General features: G+C 41.7%; 1 protein-coding gene across 2 annotated transcripts in view; it reads right to left on the bottom strand.

Annotated features, from left to right (window-relative positions):
- The window catches only part of LOC110526671 (insulin-degrading enzyme), a 47,099-nt gene extending 25,092 nt beyond the window's left edge, over positions 1-22,007 (bottom strand). Inside the window, exons 1-12 of one of the 2 annotated variants that reach the window (XM_036982397.2) lie at positions 21,466-22,007; positions 20,398-20,580; positions 19,239-19,446; positions 17,143-17,312; positions 15,946-16,068; positions 7,607-7,719; positions 7,301-7,463; positions 6,807-6,899; positions 5,424-5,515; positions 4,839-4,919; positions 4,333-4,436; positions 2,603-2,705 (exon numbers count right to left, since the gene is read on the bottom strand). In XM_036982397.2, coding sequence (XP_036838292.1) covers positions 2,603-2,705; positions 4,333-4,436; positions 4,839-4,919; positions 5,424-5,515; positions 6,807-6,899; positions 7,301-7,463; positions 7,607-7,719; positions 15,946-16,068; positions 17,143-17,312; positions 19,239-19,446; positions 20,398-20,557 — 1,410 coding nt within the window. In that variant the 5' untranslated portion in view covers positions 20,558-20,580; positions 21,466-22,007. Of the gene's footprint in view, positions 1-2,602; positions 2,706-4,332; positions 4,437-4,838; positions 4,920-5,423; positions 5,516-6,806; positions 6,900-7,300; positions 7,464-7,606; positions 7,720-15,945; positions 16,069-17,142; positions 17,313-19,238; positions 20,127-20,397; positions 20,581-21,465 lie in introns of those variants that run through there. The other variant, XM_090237024.1, reaches the window with a different exon arrangement.
- Between the last annotated feature and the right edge of the window lie 2,035 nt (positions 22,008-24,042).

The following is a 24,042-nucleotide window of genomic DNA, read 5'->3' as shown; positions in this document are numbered from 1 at the left end:
AAAAGCAGGCCTTCATGGTAGAGTGGCCAGACAGAAGCCAGTCCTCAATAAAAGGCACACGAAAGCCTGCTTGGATTTTGCCAAAAGGTACCTAAAGACTCACAGACCATGATGAAACCAAGATTGAACACTTTGGCCTGAATGCCAAGTGTCTCGTCTGGAAGAAACCTGGCACCATTCCTACGGTGAAGAATGGTGGTGGCAGCATCATGCTGTGGGGATGTTTTTCAGCAGCAAGGACTGGGAGACTAGTCAGGATCAAGGGAAAGATGAATAGAGCAAAGTACAGAGAGATCATAATGAAAACCTGCTCCAGAGTGCCCAGGACCTATTAAAGCCTTCCACAAAAGCTTTTGTAACATCATAAGCTCTGTGGAGTTAGTGGCCCAAGGCTTTATTTCAGAAAGGTGAATTGAGAACATTCACAGTGCTAGTGTCAGTCTTACTGCAAAATTACTATCAAAACTTCACTATTGCTAAACCATCACACATTTGAACCCCGATACTACACTGAATAGAAAAAAAGTCAGCAAATTATTGAGCCATCTGTGGCTTTAAACATCATTCACCACTGGGGTGTTGACAGTGGATCATCAGTGCCTTACTAATAAAATAAATGGCTTGTGGGTAATGGTATGATAGATCATTTAGGGAATGTGTGACAGCAATTGGATAGACTGACGATTCCTGGAGAATCTGCCGTTCAAACAACAAAAAAGCAGACAACGCCAATTGTTTTGGTATGTGGCTGGAAAAATGTAACCATTCAAATTCATACAGAGCTATGGATGCAAGGACTGACAATCCATAATATCAAAATAGCCTCAAAACATGGTTGAAACTATACAGTGTTTATTTACAATTACATTGTTTACAAACAATGGCGTAAAACAGGCTTATTTGTTGGTTTCTGAAGGGGAACACAAGTTGAATTAAGCTCACAAGGCATGTATAAGATGTTCATCAAGAATCAATGGGTATACAGTACCAGTCAAAAGTTTGGACACACTCTTGGCATTCTCTCAACCAGCTTTATGAGGTAGTCACCTGAAATTCATTTCAATGGACAATTTCTTTCCTTAATGCGTTTGAGCCAATCAGTTGTGTTTGTGACAAGGTAGGGGTGGTATTCTGAAGATATCAAATAGGGCTAAAAGCCCAAGTCCATATTATTGCAAGAACAAAAAAGCAAAAAAGCAAAAAGAAACCACAGTCCATCATTACTTTAAGACATGAAAGTCAGTCAATCTGGAAAATATCAATAACTTTGAAAGTTGCTTCAAGTGCAGTTGCAAAAACCATCAAGCGGTATGATGAAACTGGCTCTCATGAGGACCGCCACTGGAAAGGAAGAGCAAGAGTTACCTCTACTGCAGAGGATAAGTTCATTAGAGTTACCAGCCTCAGATTGCAGCCCAAATAAATGCTTCACAGTATCAAGTAACAGACACATTTCAACATCAACTGTTCAGAGGAGACTGCGTGAATCAGGCCTTCATGGTTGAATTGCTGCAGATGAACCACTACTAAAACCCACCAATAAGAAGAGACTTGTTTGGGCCAAGAAACACGAGCAATGGACATTAGACTGGTGGAAATCTGTCCATGTGTCTGATGAGTCCAAAAGTGTCATTTTTGGTTCCAACCGCCGTGTCTTTGAGACGCAGAGTAGGTGAACGGATGATCTCCGCATGTGTGGTTCCCACCGTGAAGCACGGAGGTGGTGGTGTGATGGTGCTTTGCTGGTGACACTGATTTATTTAGAATTCAAGGCACACTTAACCAGCATGGCTACCACAGCATTCTGCAGCGACACACCATCCCATGTGGTTTGCGCTTAGTGGGACTATCATTTGTTTTTTCAACAGTTCAATGACCCAACACACCTCCAGGCAGTGTAAGGGCTATTTGACCAAGAAGGAGTGATGAGTGCTGCATCAGATGACCTGGCCTTCACAATCAGCATTACTCAACCCAATTGAGATGTTTTGGGATGAGTTGGACCGCAGAGTGAAGGAAAAGCAGCCAACAAGTGCACAGCATATGTGGGAACTCCTTCAAGACTGTTGGAAAATAATTCCTCATGAAGCTAGTTGAGAATGCCAAGAGTGTGCAAAGCTGTCTTTAAGGCAAAGGGTGGCTATTTTGAAAAACCTAAAATATATTTAGATTTGTTTAACACTTTTTTGGTTACTACATGATTCCATATGTTATTTCATAGTTCTACAATGTAGAAAATAGTAAAAATAAAGAAAAATCCTTAAATGAGTAGATATGTCCAATCTTTTGACTGGTACTGTATATTCTTAATAAAAAAATTGGTGTAGTAATTGCAGAGTGCCAATTGACGATTTAAAAAGACGCCCAGTCAGATCAGGGTGAATCTCAAATCGGTCCTCTATTCCTTATGTCCTTGTTTCCGCTCCTCTTACTGAAAATGCATTGAATGAAAATGTCAGAGAAGAATAAAATCCAATCTTCTACAATATGTTTTGAGGATAAGGCAAGGAGAGGACGTGAGGAATCAAAGATTTCTGAGATTCACCCATAGGGTGATGAGAATATGGAAAATCTGTCGAGTTTGAACGCATTTGAGTCTCACCTTGATGACTTCCTCAGAGATGGGCTCCTGTTTGTAGTGGGTCCCATACCATTCCTCAGTCTTGTCTGTCTGCCCTTCAAACGACTTTGAGACAACTGCGACTCTGCAGTGAGAGGACGGACAGAAACAGGTCTCATTATTAGCATTTATAAACCTCCTTGTCAGATTGTTTTAGAGTCAGACACACTCCATTTTCCCTGAGCTGCCTACGGAAGATTTGTATCGCCCTTATGACATCAGCTCGAGTGCCTTCCATAGCAGTGTTCTATTTGTAGGATGCCAATAGTAGTGACTGAAGTAGAGTAGTAGTGACTGTAGTGGTAGTAATACTGCAGAATGTGTTACTGAGCTCCCCATTGATTCAGGTTCAACAGTTTCTTAAAGTTCTCTTAATTCAACAGTGCGAGGTTTAGGTGAATGTTAAAAGTCCAATGCAGCGATTTCATTCTCAATATTAAATCATTACAGGGTAACAATTAAGTACCTTACTGTGATTTTGATTTAACAATGGTCAAAAATAAAAATGTTTCTTAGCAAAGAGCAATTTCTCAAGCAAGAATTTAGCTTGGACTGTCTGGGAGTGGGCTGAGTAGGGATATTTTTTTTTATACATTTTTCCTTTGTCATTATGGGGTATTGTGTGTAGATTGAGACACTTTTTTAAAATACAATAAGGCTGTACCGTAATAAAATGTGGAAAAAGTCAAGTGGTCTGAATACTTTCCGGGACTTGCTTCCATTCATCCACATGAGCACTAGCGAGGTTGGGCACTGATTTTGGGCAATTAGGCCTGACTCGTAGTAGGCGTTCCAATTCATCCCAAAGGTGTTCGATGGGGTCGAGGTCGGGGCTCTGTGCAGGCCAGTCAAGTTCTTCCATACTGATCTCGACAAACCATTTCTGTATGGACCTCGCTCTGCGCACGAGGGCATTGTAATGCTGAAACAGGAAAGGGCCGTCCCCAAACTGTTGCCACAAAGTTGGAAGCAAAGAATCGTCTAGAATCTCATTGTATTGCTGTACGATTAAGATTTCCCTTAACAGGAACTAAGGGGCCTAGACCGAACCATGAAAAACAGCCCTAGACCATTATACCTCCTCTACCAAACTTCACTGTTGGCACTGTGCATTCGGCATGTAAATGTAACCAAACCCAGATTAGCCTAAGGAGATTGAATGGCTGTGTGCTCAATTTTATATACCTGTCAGCAACGGGTGTGGCTGAAATTGCCTAATCCAATCATTTGAAGGGTTGTCCACATACTTTTGCATATATAGTGGAGATAGACTGCTGTGCCACTCGGGAGACCCTAAGGCACAGCATCTCATTGCTATAGGTGTCACTATAGACACCATGGTTCGATTCCAGGTTGTATCACAACCGGCCCATAGGGCGGCACACAATTGGTCCAGCGTCATCCGGGTTTGGCCGGTGTAGGCCGTCATTGTAAATAAGAATTTGTTCTTAACTGACCTGCCAGGTTAAATAATTAAAAGGTAAAACAATTATATAGGACATTACAAATATGTTTATCAAAATGCACTTCAAAACAGAAGTGTCATAGGAAAGTAGTTGAGTGGAGCGCTGGTACCCTTGCAACACTACAGAGCAAAACTGACCGAGCTGAGCCAATCTGGACTGCGCTGGTTTGATAATGCATTCGCCACAGTCGCTGAAACCATGCTGGAAAGACGAATGTGAAAACAGAATAAAACAAGCCGAACTAACCTGACGTATTCTGGCCTCAGCTTGTCCAGCACCATCTCTATCAGGTCTGGCCTGAAGTCCTCCAGTAGGTACTCTGCTGCTAGGATCTCCTCCAGAGGGTAGTACTGCAAAACAAAGGACAAAAGAAAAACAGGTTTAGGTGCTAACAATGGGGGATGCATTTTACTGTATCACATGCAGGGGAACACGGTTCACTGGTACACAGAACTGGTGCTCTGCTTAGTTCACAAAAAATAAAAAAGATACGCACACATAGGTAAAGAAAATCAACAGACCAAAATACACTGGACATCCTACCCTCTATGACTGCCTTGCTAACAGTAATATTTTGACTCTAGCAGGAATGTCAGCTTAATTTAGACTGGGGCTGAGTCTGCTGAGTTTTACCCACAAAATAAGAGGCTGGTAGACAAGGCAGTCTGATGACATCATCATCAAACAGAGCCACGGAGCTGCAGTGCATCACCGTGGAGATGACCTTAAGAAATGGAGAGAGCACCACCTACGTGCAGTAATCCAGACACTTTGGAGGTGTAGCCACGGGGCCGCTCCTTGTCCTTGAACCTGAAGGCCACTGTGTTTAGGTCCTGCGGTGGAGAGACAAGTCACATGTCAATCACATGCAAATAAAGCATATTACATACAGAGGATTGAGCAACACAATGAGACAATTCAGATGTTTTCCATGTGTACTGTTAAATACACCAGAGGTTTAACTATGAGGCCACCACAAAGACGATTTGAGTCCGTTTCTCAGTCTTGGTCCTGACTTCATTTTGGTTTTGTGAAAAGGACTATGCATAAATAGTTGACTGATTGTTTTCTGACAGCACGACCCTCAATCCTAAAACAGTGAGAAGATTTTAGTCATTTTAGCAGATGCTCTTATCCAGAGTGACTTACAGGAGCAATTAAGGTTATGTCCCTTGCGCAAAGGCACAGAGAGATTTTTCAACTAGTCGGCGCAGAGATTTGAACCAGCAACGTTTCGGTTAATGGCACAAAGCTCTTAACCCCTACGCTACCTGCCACTCTGAAACTAGCCAGAGCTCAGAAACTCGAAGTGAGTGGTACTACAGTGCTATACTTACCTTGCACTCCTGGAAGACCCACTCCTGAGGCCCCTTCATGCGCAGCTTCTGGATGTACTGGAACATGTGGAAGATGATGTCATCCACGTGCACTACAGAAACAAATTACACTTCAGCGCACAAGGTTGGGCATACAGTGCATTCGGAAAGTATTCAGACCCCTTGACTCTTCCCACATTGTTACATTCATTTTTCTAAAATATACTAAAAAATTCCCTCAATCTACACACAATACCCCATAATGACAAAGCAAAAACAGGTTTAGAAATTTTTGCAAATGTATAAAAAATAAATAAATGAAATATCACATAAGTATTCAGACCCTTTACTCAGTACTTTGTTGAAGCGCCTTTGGCACTGATTACAGCAGAGTCTTCGTGGGTATGACGCAACATACTTGTATTTGGGGAGTTTCTCCCATTCTTCTCTGCAGATACTCTCAAGCTCTGTCAGGTTGGACGGGGAGTGTTGTTGCACAGCTATTTTCAGGTCTCCTCAGAAATGTTCTATCGGTTTCAAGTCCAGGCACCGGCTGAGCCACTCGAGGACATTGAGACTTGTTCTGAAGCCACTCCTGCACTGTCTTGGCTCTGTGCATAGGGTCATTGTCCTGTTGGAAGTTGAAACTTTGCCCCAGTCTGAGGTCCTGAGTAATCAGGGGCAGGTTCTCTTTGAGGATCTCCGTACTTTCCTCCGTTCAGCTTTCCCTCGATCCTGACTAGTCTCCCAGTACCTGCCGCTGAAAAACATTCCCACAACATGATGCTGCCACCACGCTTCACCGTAGAGATGATGACCAAGACCCTTCTCCCCCGACTGCTCAGTTTGGCCAAGCAGCCAGCTCTAGGAAGCGTCTTGGTGGTTCCAAACTGTGTTCTTGGGGACACAGTTGTGCCTCGACAATCGTGTCGTCTCAGATCTCTACCGACAATTCCTTCAATCTCCTTCATCTCTTCTGCTCCGATATGCACTGTCGACTGTGGGACCTTATATAGACAGGCGTGTGCCTTTCCAAATCATGTCCAATAAATTTCATTTACCACAGGTGGACTCCAATCAAGTTGTAGAAACATCTCAAGGATGATCAATAGAAAAGGATGCACCTGAGCTCAATTTCGAGTCTCATAGCAAAGGGTCTAAATAAATATGTAAATAAGGTTTGCATAAATGTCTAAAAACCTGTTTTCGCTTTGTCATTATGGGGCTTTGTGTGAAGATTTATTTATTTAATCGATTTCAGAATAAGGCTGTAATGTAGCAAAAAGTGGAAAAAGTCAAGAGATCTGAATACTTTCCGAATGCCACACACAGACAGCTTTATGACATGAGGGTGTGGGCACAAACACATGAACAAAACACAATCCCTGAGATCCTAATGCTTACAGAGTCCCTCCTCTGTCAGGTCCACATTGATGATGAAGAACATGAAGCCTTTAGCTCCCTCTTTCTGGCCTCCGACCAGCGTGTTTACCCAGCCTGCACAAGAATAAAGGGCAAAGCTCTCATGATCAATTCAAATACAAACACTTCTACAGCATGTACGGCCAGTATAAACCCTTGAATAATTAAGACTTACATATTTCTACATTTTATTCATTTAGCAGAGAGTCTTATCCATAGTGACTTATAGTTACTGCATTCATCTTAAGATCTCTAAGTGGGTCAACCACATATCTGTCATAGTAAGTACACCCCCCCCCCCCCCCCCCAAACAAATAGTACCCATCAGCAAAGTCAGTACAAGTACAAATGTTCTAATAAAAATCAAGTAGGAGTATAGTTCACAAAGGGGGGGGGGGGGGGGGGGGGGGGGTGCTGTGGGGTTATTTAAGAAATAGGGTTTCAGCCATTTTCATAATCATAGCCCTCTGGCCTACCTTTGGATTTGAGCTCAGACAGCAGGCTCCCTGGGCCCTCGTGGCCTATCAGGTGGCCCAGATAGTGGCCTGGGTTGGACTTGTAGTACTTCTGCAGGTCTGGGATAGGGAACGTCACATACAGGTTCCTAATGTCCTTGATAGGCACCACTTTGTAGAATTGCTATGAAGGAAAATTAGGGATGAGATATTTGAATTGAGAAAACAAAAAGTACCTCAGAAGCACAACTTTTCCATGGGATGATGTATTTGATTGTGTATCCATATAATTATTTGTGTCTTGGAGGGAGAAACTAAGGAGCTCACCTTGAGATGCTCCTCCTGGAAGGGGTGGTTGGGGAACTCGGGGATAAGCACATTCTTGTTCTCCACTTCGCCAAACAGCTTAACCACCATGGTGGTGAGCTCATCTAATGACTCTGTGAATGAGAAAAAGGGCGAGATTAGTTTCATTTATTAAGATAGTCCATCTTCCTGGAATCATACTCAAACAATTCAAATGACAAAACACTTCAAATATAATTGAAGTCGGAAGTTTACATACACCTTAGCCAAACACATTTAAACTCAGTTTTTCACAATTCCCTGTCTTAGGTCAGTTAGGATTAGAGGTTGACCGATTAATCGGAATGGCCGATTAATTAGGGCCGATTTCAAGTTTTCATAACAATCGGAAATCTGTATTTTTGGACACTGATTTGGCAGATTTTTTATTTTTTTACACCTTTATTTAATCTTTATTTAACTAGGCAAGTCAGTTAAGAACACATTCTTATTTTCAATGACGGCCTGGGAACGGTAGGTTAACAGCCTTGTTCAGGGGCAGAACGACAGATTTTTACCTTGTCAGCTCGGGGGATTCAATCTTGCAACCCTACAGTTAACTAGTCCAATGCTCTAACCACCTGCCTCTCATTGCACTCCACGAGGAGACTGCCTATTACGCGAATGCAGTAAGCCAAGGTAAGTTGCTAGCTAGCATTAAACTTATCTTATAAAAAACAATCAATCATAATCACTAGTTAACTACACATGGTTGATGATATTACTAGTTTATCGAGCGTGTCCTGCGTTGCATATAATCGATGCGGTGCGTATCATTGCTCCAATGTGTACCTAACCATGAACATCAATGCCTTTCTTAAAATCAATACACAAGTAAATATTTTTAAACCTGCATATTTAGCTAAAAGAAATCCAGGTTAACAGGCAATATTAACCAGGTGAAATTGTATAACTTCTCTTGCGTTCATTGCACGCAGAGTCTGTGTATATGCAACAGTTTGGCCCGCCTAATTTGCCAGAATTTTACGTAATTATGACATAACATTGAAGGTTGTGCAATGTAACAGGAATATTTAGACTTATGGATGCCACTCGTTAGACAAAATACGGAACGGTTCCGTATTTCACTGAAGTAATAAACGTCTTGTTTTCAAGATGATAGTTTCCGGATTCAACCATATTAATGACCTAAGGCTCGTATTTCTGTGTGTTATCATGTTATAACTAAGTCTATGATTTGATAGAGCAGTGGTGGTGGGCAGAAGCAGGCGCGTAAACATTCATTCAAACACCACTTTCGTGCGTTTTGTCAGCAGCTCTTCATTGTGCGTCAAGCATTGCGCTGTTTATGACTTCAAGCCTATCAACTCCCGAGATTAGGCTTGTGTAACCGATGCGAAATGGCTAGCTGCTTCGAGGGTGGCTGTTGTCGATGTGTTTCTGGTTCGAGCCCAGGTAGGGGCGAGGAGAGGGACAGAAGCTATACTGTTACACTGGCAATACTAAAGTGCCTATAAGAACATCCAATAGTCAAAGGTTAATGAAATACAAAGTGGTATAGAGAGAAATAGTCCTAAAATAGTCCTATAATTCCTATAATAACTACAACCTAAAACATCTTACCTGGGAATATTGAAGACTCATGTTAAAAGGAACCACCAGCTTTCATATGTTCTCATGTTCTGAGCAAGGAACTTAAAACGTTAGCTTTCTTACATGGCACATATTGCACTTTTACTTTCTTCTCCAACACTTTGTTTTTGCATTACTTAAACCAAATTGAACATGTTTCATTATTTACTTGAGGCTAAATTGATTTTATTGATGTATAATACTAAGTTAAAATAAGTGTTCATTCAGTATTGTTGTAATTGTCATTATTACAAATAAATAAATGTACATTTAAAAAACATATTTAAAAAAATATAAAAGAAATTGGCCGATTAGTCGGCATCGACTTTTTTAGGTCCTCCAATAATCGGTATCGGCGTTGAAAAATCATAATCGGTCGACCTCTACATAGGATTACCACTTTATTTTAAGAATGTGAAATGTCAGAATAAGAGAAGGATTTATTTCAGCTTTTCATTATTTCGTCACATTCCCAATGGGTCAGAAGATTACATACACTAAATTAGTATTTGGTAGCATTGCCTTTAAATTGTTTAGCTTGGGTCAACAGTTACAGGTAGCCTTCCACAAGCTTCCCACAATAAGTTGGGTGAATTTTGGCCCATTCCTCCTGACAGAGCTGGTGTAACTGAGTCAGGTTTGTAGTCCTCCTTGCTCATACACGCATTTTCAGTTCTGCCCACAAATGTTCTATAGGTTTGAGGTCCGGGCTTTGTGACGGCCATTGACTGCCATTGACCTTGACTTTGTTGTCCTTAAGCCATTTTGCCACAACTTTGGAAGTATGCTTGGTGTCATTGTCCATTTGGAAGACCCATTTGCGACCAAGCTTTAACTTCCTGACTGATGTCTTGAGATGTTGCTTCAATATTTCCACATCATTTTCCTTCCTCATGATGCCATCTATTTTGTGAAGTGCACTAGTCCCCTCCTGCAGCAAAGCACCCCCACAACATGATGCTGCAACCCCCGTGCTTCACGGTTGGGATGGTGTTCTTTGGCTAGCAAGCCTCCCCCTTTTTCCTCCAAACATAACGATGGTCATTATGGCCAAACAGTTCTATTTTTGTTTCATCAGACCAGAGGACATTTCTCCAAAAAGTATGATCTTTATCCCCATGTGCTGTTGCAAACCATAGTGTGGCTTTTATGAATGGCGGTTTTGGAGCAGTGGCTTTTTCCTTGCTGAGCGGCCTTTCAGGTTATGTCGATATAGGACTCGTTTTACTGTGTATATAGATACTTTTGTACCCGTTTCCTCCAGCATCTTCCCCAGGTCCTTTGCTGTTGTCTTGTGATTGATTTGCACTTTTCGCACCAAAGTACGTTCATCTCTAGGAGACAGAACGAGTCTCCTTCCTGAGCGGTATGACGGCTGCGTGATCCCACTGTCACGTTAGTCATAAGGAGGAAACCAAGGCGCAGCGTGATACGAATACATACTCTTTAATTAAACGAAGAAACACTAAACACTTACAAAATAAAACGAACGTGACGCTATATAAACCGAGTGTAGACACAGGCAAATACAGACAATATCCCACAAAATACCCAATGAATATGGCTCCCGAAATATGGTCCCCAATCAGAGACGACGATACACAGCTGCCTCTGATTGAGAACCAATCTTGGCAACCACAGACATACAAAATCCCTAGACAGAACAAAAACACATATACCCACCCGTCACACCCTGACCTGACCAAAATAATACAGAAAACATAGATAACTAAGGTCAGGGCGTGACACCCATGGTGTTTATACTTGCGTACTATTGTTTGTACAGATGAAGGTGGTACCTTCAGGCGTTAGGAAATTGCTCCCAAGGATGAACCAGACTTGTGGAGGCCTAGAGTTGTTTTTCTGAGGTCTTGGGTTGTGTTTCGGAGGACGCATGGCTCTCGACCTTCGTCTCTCCCGAGCCCGTACGGGAGTTGTAGCGATGAGACAAGACAATAACGACTAACAATTGGATACCACGTAATTGGGGAGAAAAAGGGGGTAAAATAAAAAAAATACATCCACAGGTACACCTCCAATTGACTCAAATTGTCAATTAGCCTATCAGAAGTCTATCATTTTCTGGAATTTTCCAAGCTGTTTAAATGCACAGTCAACTTAGTGTATGTAAACTTCTGACCCACTGGAATTGTGATACAGTGAATAAGTGAAATAATCTGTCTGTAAACAATTGTTAGGAAAAATGACTTGTGTCATGCACAAAATAGATGTCCTAACCAACTTGCCAAAACTATAGTTTGTTAACAAGACATTTTTGGATAAGTTGAAAAATGAGTTAATAACTCCAACCTAAGTGCATGTAAACTTCCGACTTCAACTGTATCTGTTATGTAGCATTTAATTGCATGTAGATGAAGCACTGTTTCCATCCTGTAAGTTAGGTTTGGAATCTTGTACAGTAACAAGAGCGGTCAATAATGCTAGCAAAATGTGCCCAGACACTATCAACCGTGTAGCTGTGAAAGCCATTAATGAAGTCATGCCATTGTAAACCCAGCTGCCAAGTGCAAGCCCATTTAATTTCACTATAGAGGACATGGTGTCACTAAATGGACCATTTCAACTGGTAATGGACACACCAGTGACACAGCCTACTGTATCCCCAGTGACTCGTTGGATCATGGCTCGTCTGTGGCTCACAGAATTGGAAAGGTGAACAAGGGTTATTCGGGATTTTTTTACTGGGGCTGGTGGGGACACAGTATTAAAGGGGAAATAACTGCAACTGTGAAAGTAGACGTCTTATATCAATTATTCTCTTTGGTCCTGATCCCTGCTTAGACTGAAATGTACTGTATTACATTCGAAGGCAGGGTTTCCCAAACTCATTTTGTTTTTTGGCCTAGCACTACACAGCTGATTCAAATCACCAAGCTTTGATTATTTGAATCAGATGTGTAGTGCTTGGGGGAAAAAACAAAAAGTACACCCAGGGGAACCAAAGATTTTTGTTTGGAAGAAGTAGGCAGTGGTCTGATGCCGAACAATAAAGGAAATTCACATGAGCTCCACAACGCCTACTCCACCCATGCTCTACCAAGGTTTTCCAGCACACCGCTTTGACCTACTACAGTAGCTATGTTGGTATTGTACTTGAAACAATGTGTAGGCAGGTTGCTTAGGATTTAAACCTTCTCAAACAACATAATTCATATTCTTAGAGGTGTTTCCACAATAATGTGATTTGTACAGCATACAAGTTAAAGTATTGGATTCCTCACGCAAATGCCACACTAGTCCCATTCTACTACCTTTTTCAAGCTGTTTTTAAATTATATAAAAGCAAGCTTTGCTTTTATACTTATAAGACCATCATGATTGATTGAGGCGTTTTGTCTTGTTGTAATGTGGTGCCTGCCTGTACTTAAATATTTTTAGCAATACATGTCATTGAGAAAAAACTATTTCATAACATATTTTTTGGGTCAGTAGGTGCCCAACATAATAACAGGTGGTGGTGTGTTGGACAGTCACACATATATAGGAGGTATATAGAGCCTGTCTCCCTCCATTCCTCATTTCTGTAATCGTTAGCTTACCTGTATAATATTGACATAAGCTCAGAAACACGTTTTGCAAGCATGATCCTGTTTTATAATTGCTGTGCTGATCAATGGGCAGTTCATTACCTCACTCAAATGAATATGTAGCTTAAGTTGTGTGTATTTCTAATTATTTTTGCAATAAAGGTGACGCTACAATACACATTTACAATTGGCCTATATCTAAAAACACATACACTGTTCAAAAAAATAAAGGGAACACTTCTCTGAAAAATGACCTCCAGCAGGCCACAAATGTGCATGTGTCTGCTCAAACGGTCAGAAACAGACTCCATGAGGGTGGTATTAGGGCCCGACGTCCACAGGTGGGGGTTGTGCTTTACAGCCCAACAGCGTGCAGGACGTTGTTCATTTGCCAGAGAATACCAAGATTGGCAAATTCGCCACTGGCCCTGTGCTCTTCACAGATGAAAGCAGGTTCACACTGAGCACGTGACAGACGTGACAGAGTCTGGAGACGCCGTGGAGAACGTTCTGCTGCCTGCAACATCCTCCAGCATGACCGGTTTGGCGGTGGGTCAGTCATGGTGTGGGATGGATCCCTCAGGAGACCATCCGCCACCTCATCAGGAGCATGCCCAGGCGTTGTAGGGAGGTCATACAGGCACGTGGAGGCCACACACACTACTGAGCCTCATTTTGACTTGTTTTAAGGACATTACATCAAAGTTGGATCAGCCTGTAGTGTGGTTTTCCACTTTAATTTTGAGTGTGACTCCAAATCCAGACCTCCATGGGTTGATAAATTTGATTTCCATTGATAATTTGTTTGATTTTGTTGTCAGCACATTCAACTATGTAAAGAAAAAAGTATTTAATCAGAATATTTCATTAATTCAGATCTAGGATGTGTTATTTTAGTGTTCCCTTTATTTTTTTGAGCAGTGTATACACATACATAAACATTATTTTAATAGCAGGACACTGTAAAGTCCATTATTCCTCTAAAGAATATAAATTAGGCTGTTTGAGAAGGTTTGAATGCTTTCCAGTTTCAGACCAATGCCTACCTCTCACCAGAAGATACAACATTTCCACATACAAAAAGTGTCCTACAAATTTAATTTTCACTTAAAAATATGTTTTTTTAAATGGATGTGTTTTGTCACAATTTATTGTCCAGGGCCTGGTTTCCCAAAATCATCTTAAGGCTAAGTTCATCGTTAGAACCTTCATAGGCGCTTCGTTAAATTCCAGAGCCGTTTCCCAAAAACAATTGTTACTAAAGTTGCACTTGAAAAAAAAAAAGGATTTACCGACTGCCTCAGACCACTCGTAGAACAGCTAACTCCGGTCCAGCATATAAGTGGTTCAGATTTGGTCTGGTCCGGAATGAGAAGTGAAACATTCTTCCTGAGTTGTTAATTTTCTTCAAATGTAAAGACACAACCTAGAGTCGAGCCAATGACTTAAGTAGATTAACATGTTATTTCTACATCCTTCTGAAAGAGACATTTTCATTTGACAAAAACAACTTCATATCGAAGGAGTGCTTTTGATTTGACGGCGGCACATGCACAGTTCGCTGCGAGAAGACCGTAAGATCCGATGAGGTATTTCTGCGCATGAGCTTAGCTAGCCAACGTCACCATGACATTGCCTACAAGCATGATCTGGGATTTCCATTGGAGAAGCAGTTTCTGCCCATCAATCACTCCAGTGTTTAATTGGTATATTGTAATTACTTCGCCACCATGGCCTATTTATTGCCTTACCTCCCTTATCTTACCTCATTTGCACACACTGTATATAGATTTGTTCTACTGTATTATTGACTGTTTGTTTATTCCATGTGTAACTCTGTGTTGTGTGTCGAACTGCTTTGCTTTATGTAACCGATGTGAAATGGCTAGCTAGTTAGCGGTGTGCGCGCTAATAGCATTTCAATCGGTGACATCACTCGCACAGACCTTGAAGTAGTTGTTCCCCTTGCTCTGCAAGGGCCGCGGCTTTTGTGGAGCGATGGGCAACGATGCTTCGAGGGTTGCCGTTGTCGATGTGTGCAGAGGGTCCCTGGTTTGAGCCCAGGTAGGGCGAGGAGAGGGACGGAAGCTATACTGTTACATTTATTCTTGGCCAGGTCGCAGTTGTAAATGAGAACAACTAGCCTACCTGGTTAATTAAAGGTGAAATAAAATAAATAATATTCGTACAATACTGCCTTTGCTATAGTCTCATTTTAATCTGACATCTAGAATTTGAGCTAGGTAGGCGCTATAGCCCCCACAATATTAAGTGATATAAGACCCATACTTTTAGTTGGAAGTTTTAGTTCAAACAGCTGAGCAAACAGATAACTGCAGGACTTGGCTGAGTGTTTTAGGGGCTCAGTCCCAGACAGTTACAGGAGAGGAGTGTTTAGAAAAGCACTTCCTAGCCTTTAGTGTGACCTAAGAGAGGATGTGAGAGCTTTTAGCTCTGTATAGCTGACAGGTTATTTCCTCCATATAAACCAGCTTAAGATCTCTGATCCAAGCAGCAACTCTCTGATTGGATACTTTTTCCACCACTGACAATTGTAATACTTGAGTAAAAGTAAAGATACCCTAATAGAAAAGGACTCAAGTAAAAGTGAAAGTCATCCAGTAAAATCCTACTTGAGTAAGTCTAAAAGTATTTGGTTTTAAATATACTTAAGTATCAAAAAGTAAATATAATTTCAAAAATAAACTTAAGTATCGAAAGTAAAAGTGTAAATCATTTCAAATTCCTTATATTAAGCAAACCAGACGGCACCATTTTCTATTTACGGATAGCTAGGTGTACGCCCCAACACGCAAACATAATTTACAAATGAAGCATGTGTTTAGTGAGTCCGCCAGATCAGAGGTAGTAGGGATGACTAGGGATATTCTCTTGATAAATGTGTGAATTGAACAATTTCCCTGTCCTGCTAAGCATTCAAAATGTAACGAGTACTTTTGGGTGTCAGGGGAAAAGTATGGAGTAAAAAGTACATAATTTTCTTTAGGAATGTAGTGAAGTAAAAGTTGTCAAAAATATAAATAGTAAAGTACAGATACCCCCCCAAAAAAACTTAAGTAGTACTTTCAAGTATTTTTACCAAAGTACTTTGTTACATATGTGGACGTTGGCGCGTACACGAACACACCGGCTAACACAATACACACAACACACCCTTACCTCTTCCGAGCACACACAGTCCCATGAGATTGGAGGAGTAGTAGGTGGAATGGAACTTCAGGAGCTCCTGGCGGATGTTGATCCCATCCTTGGATGGCCTGGTCTCCAGAGTCAACTTGTTACCTGAACAATCAACCAGATATAATTCTTAAACAGCTAGTCAATGCATCTATTAATGTTTTTGTAATATATGTACAATGCAGGGAGTGCTTGATCTAACTGGACAAAAGACTAGGGTCTTTATCGTCATATGATGTGTTGAAGAAAAAAAGAAAAAAGTGTCAGTGGCAAAAATGAGGACATCAAAGCATCAACTCAATTTGTAAAATGCCAGAATATCATCAAAGAGGACTTTATGAAACAGTCCACAGTGGGAGGGAGAATACATCCACTTATAAGGAAAACAAGCTTGTTCTAAGAAAACCAATGGGTGAACGAAATGAATCCCAACAGTGATGAAATTTCAATTTTGAGTAAGGCCCTCAGTGACAGACTGACCACTTTTCTGTCCTCTATGGGCTAGCACTTTACTAATTAGCCTACACAACCACAGCCCAAATCTAGCACTTCATCTGTGGCAGGCTAGCTGGTGGGCATTTCCCTATGCTAAAACAAATAACAGAGCCACACAACATCTAGAACATCTGGAGAGATTGAAACTGTGAAAGGGACCCTTCACCACTTCATGGTCAAAATATTAATAATCTCCAGCACCAGTGTATACATGTGAAAATGTATGTGTTGAAGTGTCCCTTTAGGCATTTCTAAGAAATTGATGTTTTTGTGAATGTCATGGCTGTGTTTGTCTCCGACATTCGCTTATTATTGAGTGTTTTGGCCCGAGCTGGTCCATTATAAGCTGAAAATAAAGCTTATATAACTCAACACTGCCACCAGCTGGCTCTTCTTGCCTGGGAGCAACTCTAAGTCTAATCATATGAGAACACAATCAGAGAGAGAAAGAGTCAGAGAGGAATTTAGTTGTTTTAAACAGGACTGCCGGGTCATGTTCATAATGGGAAAACTGTACCTAAATGTTTTGCAACGGAAGAGGAAGTCCTGGTAGTTCCTCCATTTTCAGTCCTGTTTCAGTTTGTTGTATTCCATTTTGTGCCTAACGAACATGACCGTGGGTTGATACTAGCTGGGTTGGGTTGACCCCTGTCTATAGTATGTAAGGTGGCGTGAGGTTTTTACCGGTCCCAAATTTGCTGAACGGGTGGTTGGGGTTGCCAGTGGCCTTCTCCAGCTGGAACAGCCTCCAGGCATCATTCATCAGGTTCTTCTCATGCTCGGAGTCCACAGCGTTCACCTCACGGTCCTTACAGCTCTCGTCAAACAACGGGCACAGGAAGAACTGAGCAAACCTAGATACATACAGGACAAGACATTAATTTAACAAGTTAACATGTATACTAAGCAAAAACAGCAGAATAGGCTATTTAGATTAGAACACTGGGGTCATTGGATTAATTTCTTTTGAAAATGAACTTGATTGTTCTGGTGAAGGCCTTCAGGTGATGACTGTGCAAAAGGTGTATTAGGTGTGTGCGTGCGCTATTTATGGTTCCAGACCAGAAGTGTATGACTACAGTAAAATGTGGAAAATCCCACTGTCTGAATTCAGATGTATACTTTTCGTCTGCAGACTCAATAGACAGCAGTGACATTTGGCAGACCTGTATGCAAAGCTATTTGAATGCCACTGAGCAAGATCAACTGCCATGCAGAGCAGAATGACTGCAATTAAGTGAATTGGCCAAAGTAAATGCCATCCACAGCTAGGCTTTGCACAGCCTGCAGCTACAGATCGTCAACATACGTAGCTGGATGAAGCAGAAATCTGAGATGTCACACAAGCAAGTTGTCCAATTATATATTCAAATGGCATTCTCTACCTGTAAAAACTATTATGGTAGCCCCATACACCCATTTTCAACAACCATCCTTCATTTGTAGCACTATTCTCTGAAGGTTCATGATATGGATTGAAAAATGGCTTCCAAAACCCAGATCACAGACTCCAGTGTTCCATTACGTTCATGAGCGTTTGAAAAGAGAAAGCCTAATAAATAATGAAATGAATTGCTGTCCAGATGGTTTTCATGCATTACCAGCAGCACTATGGCACTATTAGGATGAGAAACTGAGGCTTGAACAGGTGCTTCCTAGGCAATATTATTACAAAGTGGGTAAGCTTAACCCAAATCTACAGCTAGAGGATACACTAGTACTCTATCCAAAACACATAATTTAGGTAACACAGTTGTCTTTATGGACTGAGGAAAGGCGCGTGTTCTAAAAAGGGCCTCATCATTCAAGACGGGGACCTGAAGCTTCCCCATCCAATGGTTTGTATTCTAAAAGTAACCCTTCAACTTACCCACGCCTAGTTAAGATGAGAGCTAAAGAAACCAATTCCACCCTTGAGGTCTCAGGTACAGGTAGGGGTGAAATTGACACAAACTGGTAACTGGAGACTCGTGTCCTGGTGGCTCTCTGGGATTAACGCCTGAGCTGTGTTCAGTACGTTTATTTTACGTTCTGGAACGTTCAATTGAACAGAAACGGTGCTGCACTGAACAACCAATTGAAAAACTGGGAGGGGGTTGGGTTGTAGAACGCTGACAGCATTACCTCGGCCATTTAAATACGTTGTCACTCGTTGCTACAGCCACACCACACCCACCAAACACTTGCAAACATACCTCAAAGTCGGTTCAAGAACATACAAGAACGTTATTGGGGAAACGTGTTGTTCGGTACAAACCGTTGCGTAACATTGCACAAGTTCAGGCAAACTGAACGCACCTCAGGTAGACCCAGGGGATGGATCCCATATTAATATTTAGAGAACACCCACTTAGTCTACACACATCATGTGGCTCTATAGAACCTGAGTAGTTCATTATTCAACATCGAAAAACAACAGACGGCTCAGTTGAGTATGTAAAGAAAACTTATTTTATACCACTTCTCTGCCAACTAGAGGCCAGTCCAGTTTGGGAGGGATTTTACAGCAACATAAATTGGATAGTCATAAGGAAAAACATAATATTTCACACAGACAGCCTAATCGGGTTACAGTGGCACATCCAAGCTGTCAAAATGGGAGAGTCATGGGAGAATTTCTATGCCATAACCTGGGTCATATTCAAAAAGCACCTAACGGAAGAAAGGAAACAAAAGGGGAAGGGCTAGCTGAACTTGTCCAATAAGAAATGCTTGTTGTCCAATAAGTAAAGTCCATGTTGCAAAAAGTCCATGTCTACATTGTGCCCTAATGAACCCACCTGTCTAGTGCTCCCTCCAGGTGCTCATGGGATACGTCAAAGTAGTAGTTGGTGTGCTCGCCACTGGTGAAGGCATTGGAGCTGCCAGCATGCTCACTGAGAAACTGGCTGTACTCATTCTCCTTGGGGTACTTCTCTGTGCCCAAGAACAGCATGTGTTCGCAGAAGTGGGCAATGCCTGATATGTTCCCTGGGTCCGACAAAGAACCTGAGGTTGCAGACATGTGTCGAACAGATAATTAGTATGTTTATTTGCTTCCACACACTGCTGCGCATAAAATAAAACAACTTAAATTGATGTTAAGCTGCTGGCAGCCATAACACTGGAGAGATGCTGTTTTTAACCACAAAGACACTAAAGGATTCAAGCTTTCAGGCTGGCATAGTTCAAATCCTGTTAAAGAGATTCTGTGGTACTTTTGTATACTTTTTAACCAGTAGTTCTGAAAGTAGCACACACGAGCCAAAAGTGGTCCGTGAAAATTGTGTACTGTGTCACATATGTGCACATCATTGCACTCTCTCTGCTGTGACCACTTAGCCATTGGGCCCGGCCTGCAACCTCATTGGCTAACGCTGGGCAGGCCTCTTGCTAGCTGTCACTCAAATGCGAAGGGCTGAAGCTCGTTGGCGAGAACTTGAATTGGTAGGGAGCTGGCCCACGTTGCAGGAAATTTAGGGCACAGCTTCAAGAAAAGTCGCTTTCAAACTAGGGATTTCGTGGCTAATTGAGGTAAAACAGTAATTCTGCACGTATGAACTACACATTGACAAATCCAGCTCAAAGCAGGAGGTTTAAAAAAATAGTACCGGAGCATGTTTTTAAATTAAGGGAGAAAAACAGAGGTAGAAAGAGAGTGCTATAAAAGGATACTCTTCAATGTGGACCTGTGGGAAATAAACTAGGAGTGAAAAAGAGAAATGGAAGCATAAGATTTTACACAAATACCAGAGACAATGTTAACAGGGGTTGAAACAAATAAATAAAGACACAGAAAGAGAGAACATTTAAGGAGAGATTGGGTTTGCTATGGGAGCAGTAGAGAGGGGTGGAGACACCAGTAGAAAAATAATGAAAGAGGGAGACCAGGGGTCCTGGTGTTAAGAATATGGCTGGGAGACTGCCTGAAGGCTAGGCTAGAGGTGTGGAATACTGTACCTATGTTAACGTCCAGCCCTGCTGAGGACTTGTCTGTGGTGGGGTCACTGATGAGCACGGCCTTCAGGCCATTGGTGAACTCTAGACCCCTGTAGACCCGTTTGTCCTCTGGAGAGCGGAGGATCTCACTGACCACCCTCTTCATGGCAGGGTCTGTCATTCTGAGGGGCAGAGACGGCAAGCCTGTACAGCACAGCACAGCACATCTTGTTATTATTCTACCCACTATTTAGAATTTGACTAGACAAGCAATCTACAGGCAGGGGGATATTTAGATCCCAAATTGGCAGTGCCTCAATCAAGAATCAAGGTGGAGAATTGACTGCCCTTCATTGGCTGAGCAGGCGCCAGCATTCAGTCAACAGCGGACAGATAGTACTGTGCACACGAGCGCGTCGGAGATTTTTACAAATACATTGAAAATAAACAATGATTTCAACAGGCAGATATGCAGAATTGAATAGGTTGACCTGAAAATAAGTTTTAAATATCTGGGTGTATCAACCAGTCCACTATGAAAACAACAGCAAACACATGGATTAACGTTACTAACCACACTCCTCAATAAATTAACAATTTACCGTTAAACAGCTCTGTACACCAAGTAAACAACTCATATGAGTTATAATAGCTAGCTACTGGTTTACTACAAGCTAAGATACCTTGTTCAAAGCACGAGTGTAATTTTCCTTGGCTGGTTTGAGTTTGCACTGGAATAGCCGGGTGACGCCAGCAGAGATTAATCTCATTAACAGGCTAACATGATTCCTAGGCTAGCTAGCTAGAATTTGTGCGTATCTGGCACACCTAGGCGAGGTAGCTAGACTGGCTGGTTATAAATATATATTTCCTTGGTTAGCTAGCTATTAAAGATAATTTGCTACCTTGTGTTACGGAGCTAGCTATAAATGCTATCCTGCTAATGCTTAGTCAGCCCGCGCTAGCTAGGTAGCAAAGCTAGCTACTGCTGTCATTGTGTGGCTAAGTAACGTTACGTTTAGCTGGTTAATTATTTGCTAATTTCATGAGAGATTTTAAAGTGGATAGTATCTGACATTTAACACTCACTTAAAATGTTGATTAAAGTACAAACTATTCCCCGCAACCAGAAGCTGTCTCGTTAATAACTGGGCCGGTCGACTAAAACATTGCGGCATACATTCTTCAGATAACAAAATCATCGAGAACTTCTTCTTCGATAGGTTTTAACGGAGGTTGGCATCCAATAAATGTTTCATTACTGCCACCTACTAGACTGGAGTACTTTGCTTGAAAAATAACCCATAAATAAACAAATACACTACCATAATCTAACACAACACTCACAAAAAAATAAAAAAAATAACAGCACCCTACTCCACTATTTAAATCTATTTAGTCCTACCTCAGGTCAATAACCTGAAAGGAAGGGACATTGCCACTTAAGACAATGTAACCCTTCTGATGTCAAGTCTCCCACACACAAATACCTCTCTGCAGCTGCCACCACAACCTACATTTTCTGCTACTTACATTACTTCCCTGCAGTACAGTTTATAACCATTGCTATAAATGCTAAAACTCCAATCTTACTAAAACATATATATCTTGTTGGCCTATCCCTCTGTACTGGTACAGATCTGCTACTCACACCACTCCTCTCAGGATCCCTCCCCCTTGACCCATCTTCCTCTACTTTCTTCACTAACTCAACACATGAGAACTTCTGCACTACTCTAACCCTGGAAACCTCAACCTGCCTCTCTCGCACAGGACATTTCTGATCCCCAGCCACTTGGGCACCCCAACAATTAACACATACCACAACTTTCCCCAATGCTACACATTCCTTTGTCTCATGCCCTTCTGCACACTTCTCACATCTAGGAACCTCACTCATACACACTGCTGCAACATGCCTATAAACTTGACACCTGCAACAATGTAATGTATTCGGCACAAAGCTCATACAGGATAACTTATATATCCTAATATCACTTTGTCACGTTTCTACGCATGAGCTTTGCTAGCTAACATCGGTATGATATTGCCTACAGGTGTAATCAGGGATTTCTATTGGAGAAGCAGTTTTAGTGTCTTTCTACCAAAGATTTGTACAACTAAACCAAGATAGACCACAGCCTGTCGTTGCCAATGGGAACAAATGAGTCATAGTGTGCAGAACAAGCAAGGTGTTGGGCAGAGCCAAGCACGAGCTAGCGAGATCCTATTGGCGTGTTCTAGTATGCGTCTGCATATTTCCGTTAGAGAACACCTCCTCTGTGAAGTGCGTGTGTGCAATAACTCAATTCACCTTTGCACTCCTTCTAAGCAATGCAAATTTCAAAACGTTTGCAAAGGGTAAAGTCTACAAAACTTAATCCACTCGGTTCATAACAGATTTTAGTTTTGGGAAGAGAAAACGGTTTTGAGATCAAATGTTTCATTGATGAGAAAAGTTGCAGAATGTTGACCAAAATCCATCTAATTCCATCTTCTCCCACTGCCGGGCAGTGGGCTTCATCGCCAAGTGGATGCTTCACATTTATAAATCTGGTGAAATATCTGTTTCATTGTTCTATCTGTGTTCCTACTGTACTGTCTTTGCCGTCACGGCACCATGTTGTTTTGACAAATGCCATCGACGCCAGAGATTAACGTAATCGGTAATGAATTGTGTCATTTATTTAATATCAGTGGTATTTACTAAAATGCAACACTATTAATTTAAAGGTCAACACATACAACATGTGGACAAGTATGGTTTTCATGGATGTGTCATGTTTAGATCAGAAAGTCGATTAATCAGCCTGTTTGGATGAATCCACTTCTTTCCAAATGTGCCCATCTACCATCACTTCATCGCACATATATGACACTAAAACAAATAATAAATATTACATATACCGGTATACAGTGGTAGTTAGAGTAAAGACTCTCCATTCAGTGGAGCAGTTGTGCTTGTATACAAAGAGACTAGCTAAGTCATTCCCAATGCAGTTATTGATGAATTTTCAATATCCTTAGCACACTGAACTGTCACTTTAGAATTTGGAACATAATGGGGGCGTGCTCGGTCCTACTTTTCCTGTAGTCCACAATAATCTCCTAAATCTTGGTTACGTTAAGGGATAGGTTGTTATTCTGGCACCACCCGGCTAGGTCTCTGACTTCCTCCCTATAGGCTGTCTCATCGTTGTCGGTGATCAGGCCTACCACTGTTGTGTCGTCTGCAAACTTAATGATGGTGCCTGGCCATGCAGTCGTGGGTGAACAGAGAGTACAGGAGGGGACTGAGCACGCACCCCTGGAGGGCTCCAGATGTGTTGCTACCTACCCTCACCATCTGGGGGCGGCCCATCAGAAAGTCCAGGATCCAGTTGCAGATGGAGGTGTTTATATATAAGATGGCAAAATAAAGAGCAAAATTGGTTACTGGTTATATTATGATTTGTGCCCTGGTCCTATAAGAGCTCTTTGTCACTTCCCATGAGCCAGGTTGTGACAAAAACTCATACTCATTATGTTTAATAAATGTATTGTATAGTGTTTGTGTGGCAGGCTTACAATGATGGTAAAAAACAATATTTGAGAGTGCGCTTACCCTGGTGCTAGAGGGGGTACGCAGCTGGAGGTTGAATGTTTGAAAGGGTACGGGACTATAAA

This window comes from Oncorhynchus mykiss, chromosome 1 (assembly GCF_057628025.1).
Source record: "Oncorhynchus mykiss isolate SJ-2025 chromosome 1, ASM5762802v1, whole genome shotgun sequence".
NCBI classification, from domain to species: Eukaryota; Metazoa; Chordata; class Actinopteri; order Salmoniformes; family Salmonidae; genus Oncorhynchus; species Oncorhynchus mykiss.
This window is presented reverse-complemented; position numbering and strand designations above follow the sequence as displayed.